Genomic DNA, 17,127 nt, shown 5'->3' with positions numbered 1-17,127 from the left:
ACGAAGCATTCTTTTTGGTCCGTTTTGCGTCGAAATAGTGTGGTGTGATATCTTTGTTGTGACGGGGTTAGTTCTTGCCCCTTAAGTGGTCTTTTGCCTTCTGGCCTCCCCCCACTAAGGAATTGGTCTCGCCCAGCCGGGCCCTGGGCGCGGCGGCGACGGCCGCGTCACTGGCGGGCGGGATCCCTCCGCTCTGGGGAGAGCAGCGCTGGACGGTTGAGTTGGGGTGACTGAGGAAATCCATCCGCGTCGCCGCCGCTGCCGCCTCCGCCGCGGAGGAAGACAGGACCTCCCGCGCTGCTCTAGCGACCCTTCGCAGAGTCCCACCGCCACAGGTACCTCCGCTGGCAAAAGGAGTCCTTCTCTCCCCCAGCCCCAAATTTCCGTGGGGGAACCTCTCTTCCTTCTGTCTCCTCGTCTGGCCTCTCGGGAGCGGACGTAGCACCCTAGACCTCCCCTCCCTTCCTCTGGCTCCGTCGCTCCCAAACCCGGAAGGGGAACTGGGGTGGGGGGGACCCTTGTTCCCAGTAATGCACGCCCTCCTTGCACCGTCCGAGGCGTTTTGCCTGACCCCAGACCCTGTCGCAGCCCCTCCTGCCTCTTGCTCCCTGAGAAGTTTGGGGGCCAAATTCCGGGCTTTCTGTAGGCCCCGTCCCGCCCCCTTTCCCCCCCATCACCGCCCTCTCGTTTGCCCCTGGGTAGCACCCCTCGTGTCCTCTTTGCACCTCTGGCGGTATTCGCCTTGCAAAACTCCAGAATCTTCAGAGAGGCAGGCAAGGCCGCGAGGCCACCCTTCCCTTCGCCTCCACCCTACCCTCAGAACCCTTGGGTTCTGTCGGTGTTTTCTGGCCATATTACCCTAGACCGGAGACCTCGGCACCCTGCTCCCTCTACTAGCCCTAACCTCAAGCCCAGCTCCTGGGCGCCCTCACCCCACGCCTAGCTTTCTTTTGGGCAAAATGGAGGTCGTGGGGGCCGAAGGGCCAGGCCCACTGCGCTTTGCAGCGCGGCACCGGCCCGCGCCTTCCAGCTGCCAGATCCGGGACCCTCCCATGTCCCCTTCCCTTCGCCCCGCCAGACCCGCGGAGGCGGTGGCACCCCTATTTCTCCTTGGGGCCCCGGCTACTGTATGCCCAGAATCCGGGGGCAGCCGAGGGGGCTCCGGCGAGTGATGGGGACTGAGGGCTGGGAGCGTCGCCCCCGCCCCCAGCGGCTTCTTCCTGGCCTGCTTCCTTCTGCCCCCAGCTTCTGGCGTTGCCGCCCGGCCTGGGCTGCTGGCGGCTAGAAGGAAGAGGCTTTGTCCTGAGCTGGGGCGGTGGAGTGGGAGACTCTCCCCCCCCCACCCCCACTCCCCGCTTTTTTGGAAGGGCATCCCCCGGCGCGAGCGTAAAAAAGCTGAACTGACAGAGGGGAAATGTCAGGGGGAAAGAGGAACGCCCAGGGCCTGGGGGAAGTGGGAGCTGGGTGGGGGACGCCTGGGTCGGCAGAGTGCAGTGTGCATGGCCTGATCACACAGGTGTCCAAAGAGTGGGGCAGGACTCCGGGCCCTGGAGCGGAGCCAGCCTAGCCCCTGGGGCCCCGGCGCGGAGCCCAGGGACTGGGCTTCTAGGGTGCCGAGGGCGCGAGGCCGGGCCGCTTGGGGCCGCCAGCTCTCCCGCCCGCCCGCGCCTGGGAGAGAGCAGCTCCGCGCCTCGGGGCCGGGGACCTCTCCTCGGAGCACTAATTACTCGAGAACGGCTCCCACGGGCTTACTGCGGGCGCGCCGGGGCGGGCGGCCTCGGCGCTGGAGGGAGCAGCGACTAGGGGCTGCCTTCCCCTCCACCTTCGCCTCCGCCCGCCGGGGGCGGCTAATGGGGCGCAGCCGGCCCGGGGATTATCCGGGGTGAGCCGTCCCGAACCTATTAGCGCCAATCGGCTTTCCCAAATCCTGTAAACAGCCACCCTGGCCGGTTCTGGGTCGGGGCGGGAGGCTGGGTCGGGCGGGGGCGATGGGGCCGGGGGTGGGGTCACCCACCCTACAGGTCTCTGCCGTGGATGCGGTTGCCTTGGCAACAGGGCTAGGGTGGGGGCACTTCACCAATGAGGTGCTCTCAGTCCGGGTGACGGTTGCCTAGGCAACCCCACGAACAGCCCAGCTTCCCCCTCTGGTCTCCCCCACCCCAGTCGAAGCTAGGGTGTGCGGCGTGTGGGGGTGAATTTAAAGAGGCACCGCCCCTTTTAAAATTAGGTGCTAGGAGGGCGGTGTCTGTGCGGCCCGGGAGGACGCCAGGTTTGTTTTCTAAGGGACTCTCCCCGCCCCCCCTCCTCCGTCCCCCCCCTTCAGTTCCTGCCGCGGGTGTCCCGCCCGAGCTGCTGTCCGAGGGAGGGGTTTCCCCTGCGCTTCCTCTTGCACTTCCCGCTCCGTTTCCGGGGGGCGGAAGATTGGGGAAGTCAGCTTTTCCTGGGCAACATCCCTTCTGTGCCAGAGACCCCAATTCAGCCTGGGGGACCGCGGCCGCCGCTGCTGTCCCCTCCCCCCTCCGACCGGCGCTTACCCCTTCCGGGCCGGGCTTCAACCCCGCCTTTTCCCCCCCTTCTTCTCCGGCGGCCTTGGGCCTGACGTCAGCCCTGCATCCCCCAGGCCTCGGGCCAGCGGCGAGGAGCTGTCTCCCCCAGCCCCCGTCCCGCGGCCCCCCGCCGCCCCCAACCCCGCCCCACGGGCCCGGCGCCATGAGTGAGCTGGAGCAACTGAGACAGGAGGCTGAGCAGCTCCGGAACCAGATCCGGGTGAGGGCCTGGCCGCTGGGCTGGGGAGGCTGAGCAGGCAAGGGCCAGGTGGCCTGCACGTACTGGGTGGGGGGAGGGATTTGTGTGTGTGTGTGGCTATCCTAGTAGCTCGCTGTCTTCTCTCCACTCCCCTGTCACCTCTTTCCCTGTCTCCTCCTCGCCTCTCCTGTCTCTCTGATGGTTCTGCCATCCATCTCTTACAGGATGCCCGAAAAGCATGTGGGGATTCAACACTGACCCAGGTGAGATGAATCCAGGGCTGGACTTGGGGTTTAGGGAAGGAGCAAGTGTTAGAGGCATACTGCTTGGTGGGCCACACCACCTTGAACCTCCCTGAGCCCATTCTGCTTCTACCTCCAGATCACAGCTGGGCTGGACCCAGTGGGGAGAATTCAGATGAGGACGCGGAGGACCCTCCGCGGGCACCTGGCAAAAATCTATGCCATGCACTGGGGGACAGATTCAAGGTGTGGTGTGCGAGTCGTTGGGGCTGTGTGCCGAGCTTTTGTGTTGCCCTGGGCTGAATATAGCAGGCAGAGTGGGGTGAGGGTTGCCACCTTGCTGATCTGGTGGGAGGAACAGGATCCCCGTGTTGTGGACATATTTGGGGAGGCCATGGCTCCCAGACAGTCCCAGGGGATGGGAAATAGGACCGAATGAACAGGGACTTCTGGGCTGCTGCTGGGAGTAGTCTCAGAGGGTCTCCCACCAGATGGGTGAAGGGGGAAAGGTGTCCTGCCTCCGAAAGGAGCTTCCTACCCTGACTCCTCTGCCTCTTCCCTGCCACTTTTTAAAAGGCTGCTGGTCAGCGCCTCCCAGGACGGGAAGCTCATCATCTGGGACAGCTATACCACCAACAAGGTAGAGGTGGTGCCCGAGGCTGGATGGGGCTGGGCTGCAGGCCCTGGCTGGCTCTGACCTTGGGCACTGCTCCTCCTTTCTAGGTCCATGCCATCCCTCTGCGCTCCTCCTGGGTCATGACCTGTGCCTACGCGCCCTCAGGGAACTTTGTGGCCTGTGGGGGGCTGGACAACATCTGCTCCATCTACAGCCTCAAGACCCGTGAGGGCAATGTCAGGGTCAGCCGGGAGCTGCCTGGCCACACTGGTGAGAGGGACCTGGCAGGGCTTGGGTGCTGTTGCGGGGGGAGGGGCTGTGCTGCCCTCCCTTAGAGACCCGGCTGACCAGCCCCTTTCCCCAGGGTACCTGTCGTGCTGCCGCTTCCTGGATGACAACCAAATCATCACCAGCTCTGGGGACACGACCTGGTGAGGCCCTGCCAGGGCTAGGTAGTCAGGGCTCACCAGTACTTCCTCCCTGGGGGGGCCCCTGCCTTGGTGCTTAGCATGTAATACATGCCCTGAGAGGGTGAGGGGCTTCTGAACACTCTGCCTCCCTTTCCTGTGACCCAGTGGCTCCCCCCCCCCCCCATGCCCCTTCCTTGGAGGAGGCTCTGTCAGGGCTGGGCTCACTTGGAGGGGAAGGGGGGCAGGGACCTCTCTCTGACCCCTTCCTTCTTCCTGTCATTTCTCCAGTGCCCTTTGGGACATCGAGACAGGACAGCAGACGGTGGGTTTTGCCGGACACAGTGGAGATGTGATGTCCCTGTCGCTGGCCCCTGATGGCCGCACCTTTGTGTCAGGTGCCTGTGACGCCTCCATCAAGCTGTGGGACGTTCGGGATTCTATGTGCCGACAGACCTTCATTGGCCACGAATCAGACATCAATGCCGTGGCTGTAAGTTCTGGACAGAGCTGGGCCGGCCCGTCTCTGCCAGGCTCCTGGCCTTGCTGTGCCCTCATCCCACTCTGGTCCCATGTCCTGCAGTTCTTCCCCAATGGCTATGCCTTCACCACGGGCTCCGATGATGCCACGTGCCGCCTCTTTGACCTGCGGGCTGACCAGGAGCTCCTCATGTACTCCCACGACAACATCATCTGCGGCATCACCTCTGTTGCCTTCTCCCGCAGCGGCCGGCTGCTGCTCGCTGGCTACGACGACTTCAACTGCAACATCTGGGACGCCATGAAGGGTGATCGTGCAGGTGCGCTGGGGCCGGGCGGGGGCCGGGGCCGCGGCCGCCAGCCGGTGGGGGTTCTGATGTTCTTTCCTCACAGGTGTCCTTGCTGGCCACGACAACCGCGTGAGCTGCCTTGGGGTCACTGATGATGGCATGGCTGTGGCCACAGGCTCCTGGGACTCCTTCCTCAAGATCTGGAACTAACAGCTGCCACCCCACTGAGCCCAGGCCAGGAGGGGCCCTGCCCATGCCCACACTACAGACCGGGAGCTTTGGGGCTGGGTGCACACCAAGCCCCCCTCCCCGGGCCACCGGGCCTTGGGTCCCTGCTCCCCTACCCAGGTTTGGTTCCTCCCGGGGGCCCCCACTGTGGAGATGAAGATGGGATAGAATGGGGGGGAGAGGAGGGGCAGAAAGCCCTCATCCTTTTGCTGCCCTGGGGTTGGGGCCTCATCCCTCTGGAGGGCCAGAGGCAGGAGGTAGACACTCCAGGGGCTGGCTTTTTTAAAACTGGTTTTATTTTAATTTTTATTATATTTTCAGTTTTTCCATAAAGGAACCAATTCCAACTCTGTACCTGGTCTCTACCCTTGTGTCTTTCTCAGTGCAGATCTCTGTCTCCAGGGCAGACAAGGGGGTGGGGGGGTGGGCAGGGGTTTGGGCCCTTGTAAGTAAGGACCAGAGAGAAACTCCCACTCCTTCTCCAGCCCAAGGCGGAAGTCAAGCAGGAGGACCTGCCCAGCAGGGCCACGGGTGCTCCCACACACACACACACACACACAGCCCTCAGACTCTGGCTGGCTGACCACAGCTGCCCTGGCCCACAGCTCAGTTCCTAGCTCAGAGCTGTCTTTCCGATCACAATGCCCCTTTCCCCAAGACAAGACACAGAATCAAGAGGGGAGAACACACACCAAGTTTTATTGGGGGAAGGGGAATATTTACAGGGGCAGGTAGAAGAGAGGGGAGTCACACAGGGTGAGGGTGGGGGAGATTGTGGGTCCAAGGCAGACAAGGGGATACAGAACAGCCCCTGCACCCACCCCAACCCAGGAGGGTGGGAGAGCAGCTGGGGCCCAGGAAGACGGGTGGGAAAGGACAGCAATGGGGGTGGAGTCCCTGGGCTGGGGGGCTCAGGGGCTTGTAAACATTGACCACTCTCAGAAGGGGATGGGGGTGGGAGAGGGCCCCCCCTACACTTCCTCACAGGGTTAAGGCCTCTCCAGGCTCAAGGGCCCCCTAAGTTCAAAGTCTCTTTAGCTGGGGGGAAGGGGAAGGAAGAAACAGGGAAGAGTGTCACCCCCCTCCCCTGCATTGGCTGCGGCAGGGGTGGGGGCGGTTACATTCAGTCACAACAGTACTCCCCCGACACCTCTAATGCCGCCAAATACTGGCGTGAGGAAGGGGGGAGCTGGGGGGCCAGCAGCAGCAAGACATTTCCCCCTGGCCCATCACCCCCTTATTGCTTTAGAGAGAATATTGTCTTTTCACGGACGCTAACACTGTTGAAACCAGGGAGAAGCAGGTGGAGGGTGCCCCTCCACCCCCGAGGCCAGCTTTATCCCCCAACACTGACCCAGTTGCCACTTTGGTGCAAAACAAAACAAAACAAAACAAAAAAAGAACAAAAAAAAATGTGGTCTAAGAATGGATGGGGAAAGAAAATGGGCCACTCCCCATTTCCCCAGGGCAGGAAGGACAAATACATTCATGGAGGGGAGGCAGTGGCAGATTCCTGCCCTAATACTGCACTCTGAGCAATGAGGTCAATGGGAGAAGTTAGATGAGAAACCCAAAAGATACAACAAACTGTTAAAAAAAAAGAAAAGAAAAGAAAAGAAAAGAAAAGAAAAGAAAAGAAAAGAAAAGAAAAGAAAAGAAAAACACACACAAATGGAGACAAACCCAGGCAGGTGATTGGGAATGAGAAGTTGGTGAGCAACAGAAGGGTGGCCTTCCCCTGACCCAGGAGAGACAACACTTCTATTCTTGACCCCCACACCTTACCCAACATTAAAAACGCATCAGGGGAGCAGGGAGGGGGAGAGGCCACCGGCTCCTCTCCCATTTGGTCAATGGGGGGGGGGGTTCAGAGCAGGGCTGGGTGGTCCACTTCCCACACAGCTGGCTGCAGGCGGGGGGAGCTCCATTCTGACAGCCCCCACACTGCAACCCGAAGCCCCATGCTGCCCACTCCCTTGGCCTCCTAGGCCCTCCTCTTGCCCCTTTCACAGGAGAAAACAGTCAGTAAGTGGTGCCTCTCTCCAGCTCCCGGAGGAACTGCTCTACTCCCACCTCGCACGGGGTTGAGGCAGAAGGCGCAGCAGGGGCTTGTGGCCCAAAGAATACATTCATGTGGCAAGGTAGGGAGCTGAGGCTTTCAGCTTCACACCCAGGCCGTCCCCCCAAATGGCAGCAGTGGGGGAAGCCCCTCACCAGGGCCAGAGTGGAAGTTCCGTCACCCTGACGGCCAGAAGAGATTGGCACCGGCTGGCCCTCTCCCCCTCCCCACCGTCAGCCAGCACAGGATGGCAGCCTAGAGAGCTGAGGCGGCCCGGCCCATTTGTGCAACTTTCCCCTAAAGCAGCAAAGCCAAGGGGCTACTTTGGCCCCCACCACGGACACCTCTGCCACGGTCACAGCAACAAAGGGAGCCGTTCACAGCGGGTCCGGCCGGCGGGGCTGAGGGGGCCTCGCTGTGCAAACTGCTGGCACCCCAGCTTCCAGTTACCCCAATGGCCCACCTTGCGGGGCAGGGAGGGTAAGTGCAGCCTTGGGGGCCAGGCAGGACAGGTCCATGGGGCCTGTGTCCCCACTGCCCCAAAATAACAGTGTGTTTTTTTCCTTAAATCTCCTAACCTTTTTTTTTTTTCCATTTTCTTTTTTCTTAAAAAACAAAAACAAAAAACAAAACACACACACACGCACACACACATACACAAAAAAAACCCCAAAAGACCTCTGTGGACCTTCCATTGTCACCCTCACTGTCCCTACAGGGGGAAGGGGTGCTTAGAGTCTAGTTTTTAACAATTTTTTTTTGTCTCTCCTAACAGTTTTCTTCAATGCGGTTTAAAATGCTTTTTAAAAAAAGAAAAAAAAAAAAAAAAAAAAACCCAAAAAACAAAAAAACCAAAAACCCTTCCCCCCCAATCTGTAAAGTGCCTCGTGGTGGGTGAGTTAAGGTGCATCGTGTGGTTTGTAACAAGTGCTGGGGACCCTGCCCCTGCTTCCTCCTATGCTCCCGTGGGGAGCCTGCAGGCTGGGGACCCAAGGGTCCAAGCCGCTGCTGCTGCCCCTGGCCTACAGCCCAGGGGCTGGTGGGACGGGCTGGTCAGTAGTCATCCACGCTCTCGATCTCACCAGAAGGTCCGTGCAGGGAGTACCCTGAAGCCGGGGAGAAGCTGGGTTTGAGCTCTCCCCAGGCCCCCGCCCCGTACGAGTAAGAAGCCTCCTTCATGGCCGCACCCCCAAACTTACCCAAGATGCTGGGATCCGAGTGCAGCATCAGAGCCCGCCTCTTGGCCTTGCTGCCCTCCCCAGGGCCGAGTTTGGTGCTGTGGTTGGTCTGAAAGGCTGTCTGCAGGGAGCCGCCGCTCAGCCAAGCCTCCTGCGGGGCGCAGAAGGAAGCTGGGTCAGCGCGGTGTGGGGGCGATCTCATCCCACCTCATCCCACCTGCCGGGGGAGCCGACGGAGCCTCACCTGCTGCCGCTGCTGGCTGGCTTTCTGTTTGGCCCTCCGCTCCAGGAACTGTTTGGCAAATTCTTTGGCTTCCAGCGTGTCCCCCAAGCAGGACCGGATATAATCGTGGACATCGTAGGGGGATTCTACCTCCTTGAGGATCGCTACAGCCATGGGCACTAAGGGGCAGGAGAGGCGGGCTGTCAGGGCCCACCTGATGCAGGTCGGGAAGCCCCGGGTCAGCCCGGCACCCTCAGGGGCTGCTGCCCATACCGTCCAGGCTGCCTGTGGTGCTCAATGTGTGCAGCATCTGCTCACACCACTGGGTGAAGCCGTCCTGGGGCCTGGGGATGCCCTGGAGCAGCTTCAGCAGCTTCTCTTCCTCCTCTGTCTTTTTGCGCACAGGCCGGCCTGACAGGTGGCTGTACGAGTCACTGAGCAGGACGGGGACGAACCGGAGGCATGAAATCTGCTGAGGCAGGTCAGGGTCTCCCCCTCCCCCGCCGCGCCGCGCAGACAGACCCCGGCACCCACCTGAGAGAGGGGCTGCTCCGGCTGTTCTTCAGGCCCAGGCTGCGGGCCAGGCTCCCGCTGCTCTTGAGGGTGTCCTCCCAGAGCCCCAGGCCACCGCTGCTGCCCCCACTCTTGTCGGGCCCGCCCCACAGGGGCCCAGCCTCAGACACCCACTGGTTCAGAGGAGCAGCGCCCAGGCCCCCGAGCTGCTACAGATGGCAGAAGTCAGGGTGACCCAAACACAGACACACGCACTCCAAACAGCTAGGTGGGGAGGGGGGCTCGTTTAGGTGGCAGAGCGCGGCAAGGTGAGGGCCGCCCAGAAGCGAGAGCCTTCAGAGCCAGGTCTGTACCTTGGGCTCAACCATCCCTCCCCCCGCTCCCCCCGGGAACCGTAACTGGAAGGGGGGGTTCCTGAGGGCTCAAGACCGGCTGATCGATCGGTGGGGGAAAGGCCGGCCCGCCTGCTCACCACACGGTGGTTGGGGGCCTGGGCCCGCGACGGCTCCCGAGGTGGGGGCTGCTTATGCAGCTGCCGCTCGCCCTCCAGCTGCAGCTCCAGCAGCGTCTTCATGGACAGCCCCTGCTTGGCCAGGCCGGCCCACAACGGTGGCGGGGAGCTGGGTGCGGGGGACGCCGGGACGGCGGCCGCTGCCTGCTGCTGCTGCAGCAGCTTCAGCAGGAGCTCCTGCTGCCGCACCTGGAGCGGGGAGACGCGAGGAGACGCGGTGAGACACGGGAAGACGCGGGGAGAGCGCGTGGCCGGCCCCGGGCCCCAGCGCAGCGGGGGAGGCCCAGCTGGGCACCCACCTGCTTGCGCCGAAACAGCTCCTCTTCCTCCTGCCGCCGCTTCTGCTCCTCCTGCTGCTGCTGCTGCCGGCGCTTCTCCTCCCGCCGCTTGCGCTCCTCCTCCTCCCGCTTCGCCCTGAGCTCCACTTCTCTGCGCTCTTGGAACTGGCACAGGAAGCCAGCTCAGACGGCAGAGCGGGGGCACCCAGCCTTCCCCTGCGTCGGTCTGGCCCCTGCCACCCCAGGACCCCAGCCCCCTGAAGCCCACTCACTTTGTGCTGCAGCTGGAGTTGTTCTAGAATTGGACCCTGAGTCGAAGAGTTAATTGGTATGTCCCAAAGACTGGCCTCACCGCCTGCAGGAAGCAAAGCAGCTGCAGGAAGCAGCTCCGAGTGCCGCCGGGCTAGAGCGCAAGAGGGTGGGAGCAGACACAGAGCCCCTGGCCCGCCCCCCTGGGATCGGGGCACTGGGGTTCAGAAAGCGGGGGCAGGGGACAGGCTGGCCACACACCTGACTGTGATGAGGCTGAGGTATGTATGTCCCAGAGGGGGCCCGAATCCGGCACCGACAAGGACCGGTTCATGGTCGGGAGCAGGTTCTGGTCCCCGCCTCTGAGGAGCAGAGCGAGGATTCTCAGGACCGGAGTCCCTCTCGGCTCTGCCCACCTCCCCCCCTGCACAGACTGGCCCCGGACCTGGGCGGTTTGAGAGCTTGGAGCTGCTGTAGGAACGCAGTGAGCTGCTGCTGGGGCGGCGTCAGGTCCCCCAGAGCGGCCTTTTCCCGGAGCGCGCACTGCGGGAGCTGCCGGCTGCAGACACGGAGACTGGTGTCGAGCGGGGAGAGGCCACACAGCCGGCGCCCGGCCTGACCCACAAGGCCTTCAAGGCCCCCGTACCTGCCGACCAGCTGCAGAAACTGCTGGTGCTGCAGCTGCTGGTACAAGGCCGCGGCCGCCAGCTCCTGCTGCTTCTTCAGCCGCTCCTGGTCCATGTTGCCCTGAGTGGGGGCCAGAGCGCTTCTGTGCCTCTGACCTGGTCTCGCTCCGCACCACCCGCCGCCATCCGTCCGGCTCCCGCTTCCCCGCCCTGCTCCTCTCCAGGTGGACGTGCTCACCAGCAGTGGGGGTGGTGAGGGTCCCGGGGCAAAGGGCACGCGACCCCACATCTTGATCACCTCACCCAGTGGCTGGAAGCCCTCATCACAGCCCCGCTTCACAAGCAGTGCCATGGAAAAATAGCCCGCCTGGAACCACTCCGCCATCTCCTGCGTTGTAAAGGGGCCTGGACCAAGGGAAAGGGGACTTCGGTCAGAAAGCTACGCCAGAGAAGCCCTGAACGAGAATGAGGTCGTCCTCCTGCCCACCCACCCCCGCCCCCCGAGCTCCCACTGCATGGCTCCCACTCCCCACGAGCACCTTGGATCTCCCCCTGTGGGTCCTTGTAGAACCACTTCCGGGCCGCACCGTGGCTGAGAGGGAGGGCAGTGGCAGCTGCTGAGTGGCGCAGACCCTGGGCCTGCATGGCAGCCGTAAACTGCTCTTCCTCCAGGGAGCTGTCCTGCAGGGAGGCCACCAGCTTCTCTGCCTCCTGGGAGACCAGGGAGAGAGGGAAGGCTCAACGGCCCAAGAAGGCAACACCAAGATGAGGCCGAGGCTGAGGTCAGGGTGGAGCCGGGAGGTCAGATCACAAGGCAGACAGACGGGGAAAGTAGGAACTGGGTGGCGACAGATGGAACAACGGCCCCCTGTCCTCTGTAGGGGAGGATCCCTAGAACCTTCTTAGGCTTCTCCCACACCTGCTGCAGGTGCTTCAGGCCTTCATCATCCTCCAGATCTCCGGGTGGACCAGGGGGTGAGCCCACCCCGGGACTCAGCTGCATCCCCCTCATATCGTCTAGGAGCGAAGAAAGGAAGTGCAACAGAAGATCCCGAGACAGGAAGGAAACACCCCCCCCACCCCAATCCACCCTCATTCCAGAGGAGAGGGCTGTGATTCTAGCTCTCTCCCCGCCCCCTCCAAGGAAGGGGAGCGTCCCCCGCCCCCGTCAACCCCAGGCTACCTTCAGTCGCCGGCAGGTCTTTCTCTGTAGCATCGTCGCCTTCCCCGTTAGTTCCCCAGAGCGGGCCCAAGGTGGGCAGTGGGGGTGGGGAGCTGGAGTTTTCCTCCTGGGGAGGCAGTGGGGTCAGCTCCTTCCCTCCTGAAAGAGAAGGGCAATTACCAGAATTCAAAACCAACCAGCTGGAAGGCCTTAAAGATGACTTGGCATAAATCCTCCATCTGTGGCCAGGATCTAGGCCTCTGGACACTGAACCCTCCCACCTAGCTTTGGTCGACCCCACTAACATCCAACCAATCAGCACCACAAACCCCACTTTGCGACACCAGATGCGTCAGGAGCGTGTCCAGGTCACCGCCTAGGGCTGTACACGCAACACCACTCTTGGCACCACATTCCTTAAGTCCTCCAAGGAATTTTCACAGGTCATCTTGATTACATCGGGGTTTCGCCTGGCACCCTGCCTTTCAGACAGCCCCGCTGCGTTCCTCCCGCCTGACGACACCCGCTCTTCTCACAGGCCACCTTCTCCTGAAGGCGGGTGGACAGCTGGTGCCTAGCCTGGTGAGGGCCTTCTGCCTGCCCACCTCCTCTCCTCCCCACCCCACCCTGCTCCTCGGGCTCACCCGCCTCAGGGCCCGCCTCATCTAGCGCTTCAGAAGGTTCTTCCTCCTCTTCCTCCAGGCCCTGGAAGTCGAGCTCCTGCTCCTCAGGAATAGGCTCCTTGGGGCCCTTCTGCACGGGGTTACGGAACCCGGTGGGGACGAGGGGCAGAGGATGAGTGGGAGAGGCCCCTGCTGGGGTAGGTCCCACCACCCGCCAGCACAGACCTTCCCCTCGCCCCCTCACGAATACCTTGAGAGGCAGAAAGGCCCCAGAGGCATCAAAGGTGCCCATCTCCTCATCCTCGTCGTCCAGGCACCATTCGGGGAGCCCATCCTTGTCCTCCTCAAAGCCGTCAGGCCCTCGGCACCTCCGCAGGTGAGCGCTGCCTCCCCCACCCCGCCCCTCCTCTTCACCACACCCTCCTCGATCCCCTCGAATATCAAATTCAAACTTGCGACGCCGGTCCCCATGTTCCCGCCAGCCAGCAGAGCGGGGACCGCTATCTGGGCAGAAAAAGTCAAGAGGAGGAGGATCAGTATCCTGGGCAAGCTGGCTTTCGCTCTTCTGCTGCCCACTGGGGACCCCCCCCCCCCCCGCGCCCCCACCGGGAACCGACATCTCCAAGTCTGCCCTCCCACCCACTCCACTCCAGGAAACTTTCTGTTCCCTCCACCCGGCTGCGGGAACGCACCCTCAGGAAGCTCTTGCCACCAATGCCCCCCACAACACCCATCCGGCCCCAACCTCACCAGGGCTGGCTGAGCGCCAGCGGTCGCCATCTCGCCGGGGTCCTGCCCCAAGTCTCCAACTGCCTTCCTCCTCTTCCTCTTGCTCCTCTCGGAGAGAACGCCAGTTCTCGCTATCTGAGCGGGCATGTTCCTTCCTCGGGCCAGCCCCTCCCTCCTCAAACCCGGATCGCGCTTGGAAACAGGGGAAGACACAGTCAGTGGAAGGGCAGCCACGGTTCCTGGAAGACTCTTACTACACACCTCGTGATAAAGGAGGAGCCCAGCTCCAGGCCCCCCTGCTCCCACCACCTCCCTCAGGAAACACCTTCCCCTCATGTGGTCACCCATTTCAGTCCTCCCCCCACCTCTCAGGGACCCTCAGGACCCGGCCATCGCCCTTGCCACTCTCCATACCTCCATCCCTCCTGGCCGACTTCTCAAACCTTCTCTCGCCTCTGCGGAAGGAAAAGGTGTTGGTCAAACCAGGACAGCTTCCCCTCCCCAACCTGCAGCATCTCTGCACAACTTGTCCCTTCTGCCCTGAGAAGGGTGGGGAGAGGGAGGGCTGGGGGGGGGGGTGGTTAGAGAAAAGTCAGTCTTGGGAGGGAGCCCAAGGGGACACATTAGAACAGGAGGTCACAGGACAAATGGGAAGAGAGGAAGGCAGCAGGGAGTTGGGAGGCAAAGAGGAAGACTTGTGACCAAGGCTTATTCAGCGAATCCCCTGCTGCTCTCTAATGCCAAAGGCGCGGAACCCCTCCACACGACACCAGAACCCGCCACAGGGCTTCTCTGCTCTGCCATGATGCTGCCAGCACCTGTCATCCCAACTCTGGCTACGCTGGATCTCCCGGGGGTTTCGACCAAAGGCCCCTTCGCCTTCTTCGATGCTTCTTTGGTAAAAGCAACTGTCACCACGGCCTCGGCCTGGAGAAAGGAGATACACGTGGGAAGCCTGCCCGATCGTCTCTCTGCACCCTCAAAACCATGGGCCCCACCTCGGCCCGCCCCCGGAACACGTGGTCACCCCCTCTACCTCGGCTCCGAGTGCTGCCCCTGCCGCGGGAGGCGCCACCTAGGGGGGGGCCGGCCCCCTTCCCCATCAGCCTCAGCACAGCCACACTGTTCACTGACAGGGAGAAGTTTCTCTGAGGAGGGAGCCAGGGGTGGGAGTGAGGACCCAGGCACCCGCCGCCCCCCCCCCCACCCCGCCCAGAACCACAACCTCCACCACCTGTCTTTCCAGCTTTGGCCCCTCTCTCCAAGATGGAGACCCAGCACCCTGCCCTGCAAGGCTCCGGCCCAGGCCCACCTGCTCCTCCTCAGTCAAAGGCTCCAGCGCCAGGGGCTGCAGTGGCTCCTCCTGCAGCACCGCAGCAAACTCCTTGTCCTGCAGCTCATCGGGTACCTGTCAACCGGGGCAGAGCGGAGGTCCCACGTGCTCCTGGACCCCCTCCACTGGCTGAGACCAAATGGGCAACAGGGCCACACACCCCACACTCTCGCCTAGCCCCACCTTGTTCTCCTTGACGTAGAGAGCCAGCATCTCTTCTCGCCCGTAGCGATAGTCAGCCAGCTTGTATTTGGGCATGGCAGGGGACGGGGGTGGAGAGGCCACACTGCCACCGCTGGAAAGGGCCCTCAGCCTAGAAAAGGGACACAGGAAAGGAGAGAAACAGGAATCCGGGCAGCCCTCTTCTTCCTGGTTTCTCTGAGCCATCCAAAGCATGTGTGACTCACCACTCAGGCCCAAAATTGAGGGTCTCTGCTGCCATCGTGGAGCCAGGTGTATCCTCAAGGTCCGAGGGGCTGAAGGGACAAGGGGGGGGACCTGGCGTTCACTCTCCAAACACCTGTGGAGACACGGGGACACTAGGCCTCGGAGACAACACATCACACACCTAGAGAAGCGCAAGAAGAGAAGAAATGGAATCCCGCCTAATGAACTCTGAAAGGACTCACCTAAGCCAGCCACGTGCCACTCACACCATGAGTTAAGTGAACTGTCGCAACGGGGGAAGACCTGGGGGAAGGAAGGAAAACAGGGCAGCTGGAGCCCTTTCCAGCTTCAGCAAAGGGTACCTCCCTCTACCCCAGACTTACTTGGCAGCCTTGCCCCAGGAAGCAGGTAGGGCCGGGCCGGGCCGGGGCTCTCTTCAGGCAGGGGCCTGTGCTGGAATGAACCAAGGTCTCCAAGCTACAGGACGCTGACCTGACTACAGTGGTGTCCAGGGAGGGAGCTTCACATCAGGGAAAGATCCTTACCGAGAGGCAAGAAAATAAAACTGGGGTTAAACTAATGGGCCGGGTGGGTCTCCCCACCTCTGGCCCTCCCCTGGCCCACAACATGGGGAGATCCACAGCTGCGGGAGGCTTCTAGTTATCCGGCGCAGGGAACCACGGACCCTGCTCTTTCTCATCTCTGTCCCCCCCGCTAGGCCTCAAGACCAGTTAATTGACCCAGCAGAGCTAACAGAGGCGCTGGCATTGTGGCAGAGCACGCCAGGTACCTCTCCAGGCCTAAGCGCCCTCGCAGGGTGGCGTGGTATTTGGGAAGGGGCTGGTTGAGGCATGGGGGACACTCAGAACAAAGGTAAAACACAAGCAAGCAAGGAAACCAACAAACAAAACGTCAGAGCCACAAATACCCTAGAGACAAAAAAACATCAATTATGGAAAGAATCACAAATGCAACCTAGGAGCAAAATTACCTCCCTCCTGAAAACTCTCAGGGCCGCCTGTTTGGCAGCTAGAATCCAGGGATTCCGTTTGGGGGGAAAGCCAGTAGAATGGGAGCGGCGGTGAGGAGCCCCTACCCCAGGGCCAAAGACAGGGCAAACGGAAGGCCACAGGCAGGTGAGTCCAGCCAGTGCCCCCTTGGCCTGGTTTACCCAACAGGAATCCACACTTTTCCAGGGATCGGGAAGAGCCCCATCACAACTACTAAGAACCAAAAAGGGAACATTATGCTACAAACTAGGCAAAAGCCCCTCTCACCATAAAGTAAAAATGAGGTTGACAGAAGTAGTGGCAGTGGCAGCGACCTGTCCTCCTAAGGAACAGCAGGAGAGGCTCTCAGGGGGCAGCGCATCCCTGGCGGTTCTGAGCAAGGATGGGTGGGTGAGGTCTCAGGGAGCTGCACAAGGACTTCCCTCACTGGCTGGGGAGGAAGCCGGACCAGAGTGCCTCCACGGTTTCCATCAAGTCCAAGACTCCACGATTCTGCGAAGAAAGGCGGAAGGGTTTCTTCCAGAGGGGTCAAGGGGCAGTAGCTCTCACAGCTGCAGACGGGAAGACAAAGCGGAACACCATGACAGAAGTGGGACCCGCTTCCAAAATCCTGGTGTCCTAGGAGGAAACCCAGCTTTGGAGGTTGTCTAGAACAGGGTGGACTTGTCCCTGGCATGACCATCTCTTCTGCAACAGCCCCAACTGGACATTCCTGGCGACAGAGCACACCACGGCACACGTGGCTCTCAGGAGACACATGGTGTTGAAAAGGGGCACCTGGGTGGCTTAGTCCATTAAGCGTCTGACTTTGGCTCCGGTCACGATCTCGGTGTTCGTGGGTTCGAGCCTCTCATCGGGCTCTGTGCTGACAGCTCAGAGCCTGGAGCCTGCTTCGGATCCTGTGTCTCTGTCTCTGTCTCTCTGTCTCTCTCTCTCTGCCCCTCCCCCACTCACGCTCTGCCTCTCTCAAAAATAAATAAAAACATTTGAAAAGCTCTTCCTTTCACTGGATTCACGCAGACCTCCCAGGACAACAGAGTAAGGTTCCTTCTTTCCACGCTACAGCCCTTACCTAATCTGCCCAATCAACCTTGAAGACACTATGCTAAATGAAACAGCCCAGTCACAAAAGAGCAAACACCACAGAATTCCTCTTGTTTGAGATTCCTTGAGCAGCCAAATTTAGAGACACATAGAATAATAGGGGCCAGGGCTGGGAAGTGTTTAATAGGTAAGAA

General features: G+C 61.4%; 2 protein-coding genes and 1 long non-coding RNA gene across 8 annotated transcripts; 2 read left to right on the top strand and 1 right to left on the bottom strand.

Annotated features, from left to right (window-relative positions):
* The first annotated feature begins 203 nt into the window (after positions 1 to 203).
* Positions 204 to 5,360, top strand: GNB2 (G protein subunit beta 2). Its single transcript, XM_030299997.1, has 10 exons — positions 204 to 335; positions 2,621 to 2,766; positions 2,970 to 3,008; positions 3,127 to 3,233; positions 3,564 to 3,627; positions 3,711 to 3,873; positions 3,968 to 4,034; positions 4,302 to 4,503; positions 4,594 to 4,810; positions 4,884 to 5,360. Exons 2-10 carry the CDS (start codon positions 2,710 to 2,712, stop codon positions 4,988 to 4,990), a joined length of 1,023 nt encoding a protein of 340 aa, XP_030155857.1. The 5' UTR covers positions 204 to 335; positions 2,621 to 2,709; the 3' UTR covers positions 4,991 to 5,360.
* On the bottom strand, positions 5,301 to 14,981 carry GIGYF1 (GRB10 interacting GYF protein 1). Of its 6 annotated transcripts, none has more exons than XM_030299946.1 (24): positions 14,900 to 14,981; positions 14,676 to 14,805; positions 14,472 to 14,567; positions 14,196 to 14,307; positions 13,978 to 14,086; positions 13,574 to 13,614; positions 13,181 to 13,351; positions 12,681 to 12,934; positions 12,452 to 12,560; positions 11,829 to 11,966; positions 11,565 to 11,662; positions 11,185 to 11,356; positions 10,884 to 11,050; positions 10,666 to 10,766; positions 10,465 to 10,578; positions 10,281 to 10,381; positions 10,043 to 10,125; positions 9,792 to 9,935; positions 9,454 to 9,681; positions 9,003 to 9,190; positions 8,742 to 8,902; positions 8,490 to 8,647; positions 8,267 to 8,396; positions 5,301 to 8,173 (listed from the first exon to the last, which is right to left on the bottom strand). In XM_030299946.1, exons 1-24 carry the CDS (start codon positions 14,932 to 14,934, stop codon positions 8,121 to 8,123), a joined length of 3,093 nt encoding a protein of 1,030 aa, XP_030155806.1. In that variant the 5' UTR covers positions 14,935 to 14,981; the 3' UTR covers positions 5,301 to 8,120. The 6 variants fall into 6 exon arrangements, with proteins under 6 accessions (XP_030155806.1, XP_032447548.1, XP_030155805.1 ...); XM_032591657.1 differs by having other exon boundaries at positions 9,003 to 9,187; XM_030299945.1 differs by having other exon boundaries at positions 10,666 to 11,050.
* On the top strand, positions 12,730 to 15,823 carry LOC115503709. The gene is made up of 2 exons (XR_004343064.1): positions 12,730 to 12,806; positions 13,906 to 15,823. It is a non-coding gene; the product is annotated as an uncharacterized LOC115503709 (long non-coding RNA).
* Positions 15,824 to 17,127: the final 1,304 nt, after the last annotated feature.

Source organism: Lynx canadensis, chromosome E3 (genome assembly GCF_007474595.2).
Source record: "Lynx canadensis isolate LIC74 chromosome E3, mLynCan4.pri.v2, whole genome shotgun sequence".
NCBI classification, from domain to species: Eukaryota; Metazoa; Chordata; class Mammalia; order Carnivora; family Felidae; genus Lynx; species Lynx canadensis.
The sequence above is the reverse complement of the archived record's forward strand: the minus strand, read 5'-3'. Positions and strand labels throughout refer to the sequence as shown.

What these genes read in the sequence shown, in the direction of transcription:
- GNB2 (XM_030299997.1), top strand. Translation starts at nt 2,710, where the DNA reads ATGAGTGAGCTGGAGCAACTGAGACAGGAGGCTGAGCAGCTCCGGAAC. An exon ending in AGCTCTGGGGACACGACCTG is followed by an intron (nt 4,035 to 4,301) that starts GTGAGGCCCTGC and finishes TCATTTCTCCAG; the next exon opens with TGCCCTTTGGGACATCGAGA. An exon ending in CAGACATCAATGCCGTGGCT is followed by an intron (nt 4,504 to 4,593) that starts GTAAGTTCTGGA and finishes CATGTCCTGCAG; the next exon opens with TTCTTCCCCAATGGCTATGC.
- GIGYF1 (XM_030299943.1), bottom strand. Translation starts at nt 14,888, where the DNA reads ATGCTTTGGATGGCTCAGAGAAACCAGGAAGAAGAGGGCTGCCCGGAT. An exon ending in GTCGGCCAGGAGGGATGGAG is followed by an intron (nt 13,352 to 13,573) that starts GTATGGAGAGTG and finishes CCTGTTTCCAAG; the next exon opens with CGCGATCCGGGTTTGAGGAG. An exon ending in AGACCTGCCGGCGACTGAAG is followed by an intron (nt 11,663 to 11,828) that starts GTAGCCTGGGGT and finishes CTTCGCTCCTAG; the next exon opens with ACGATATGAGGGGGATGCAG.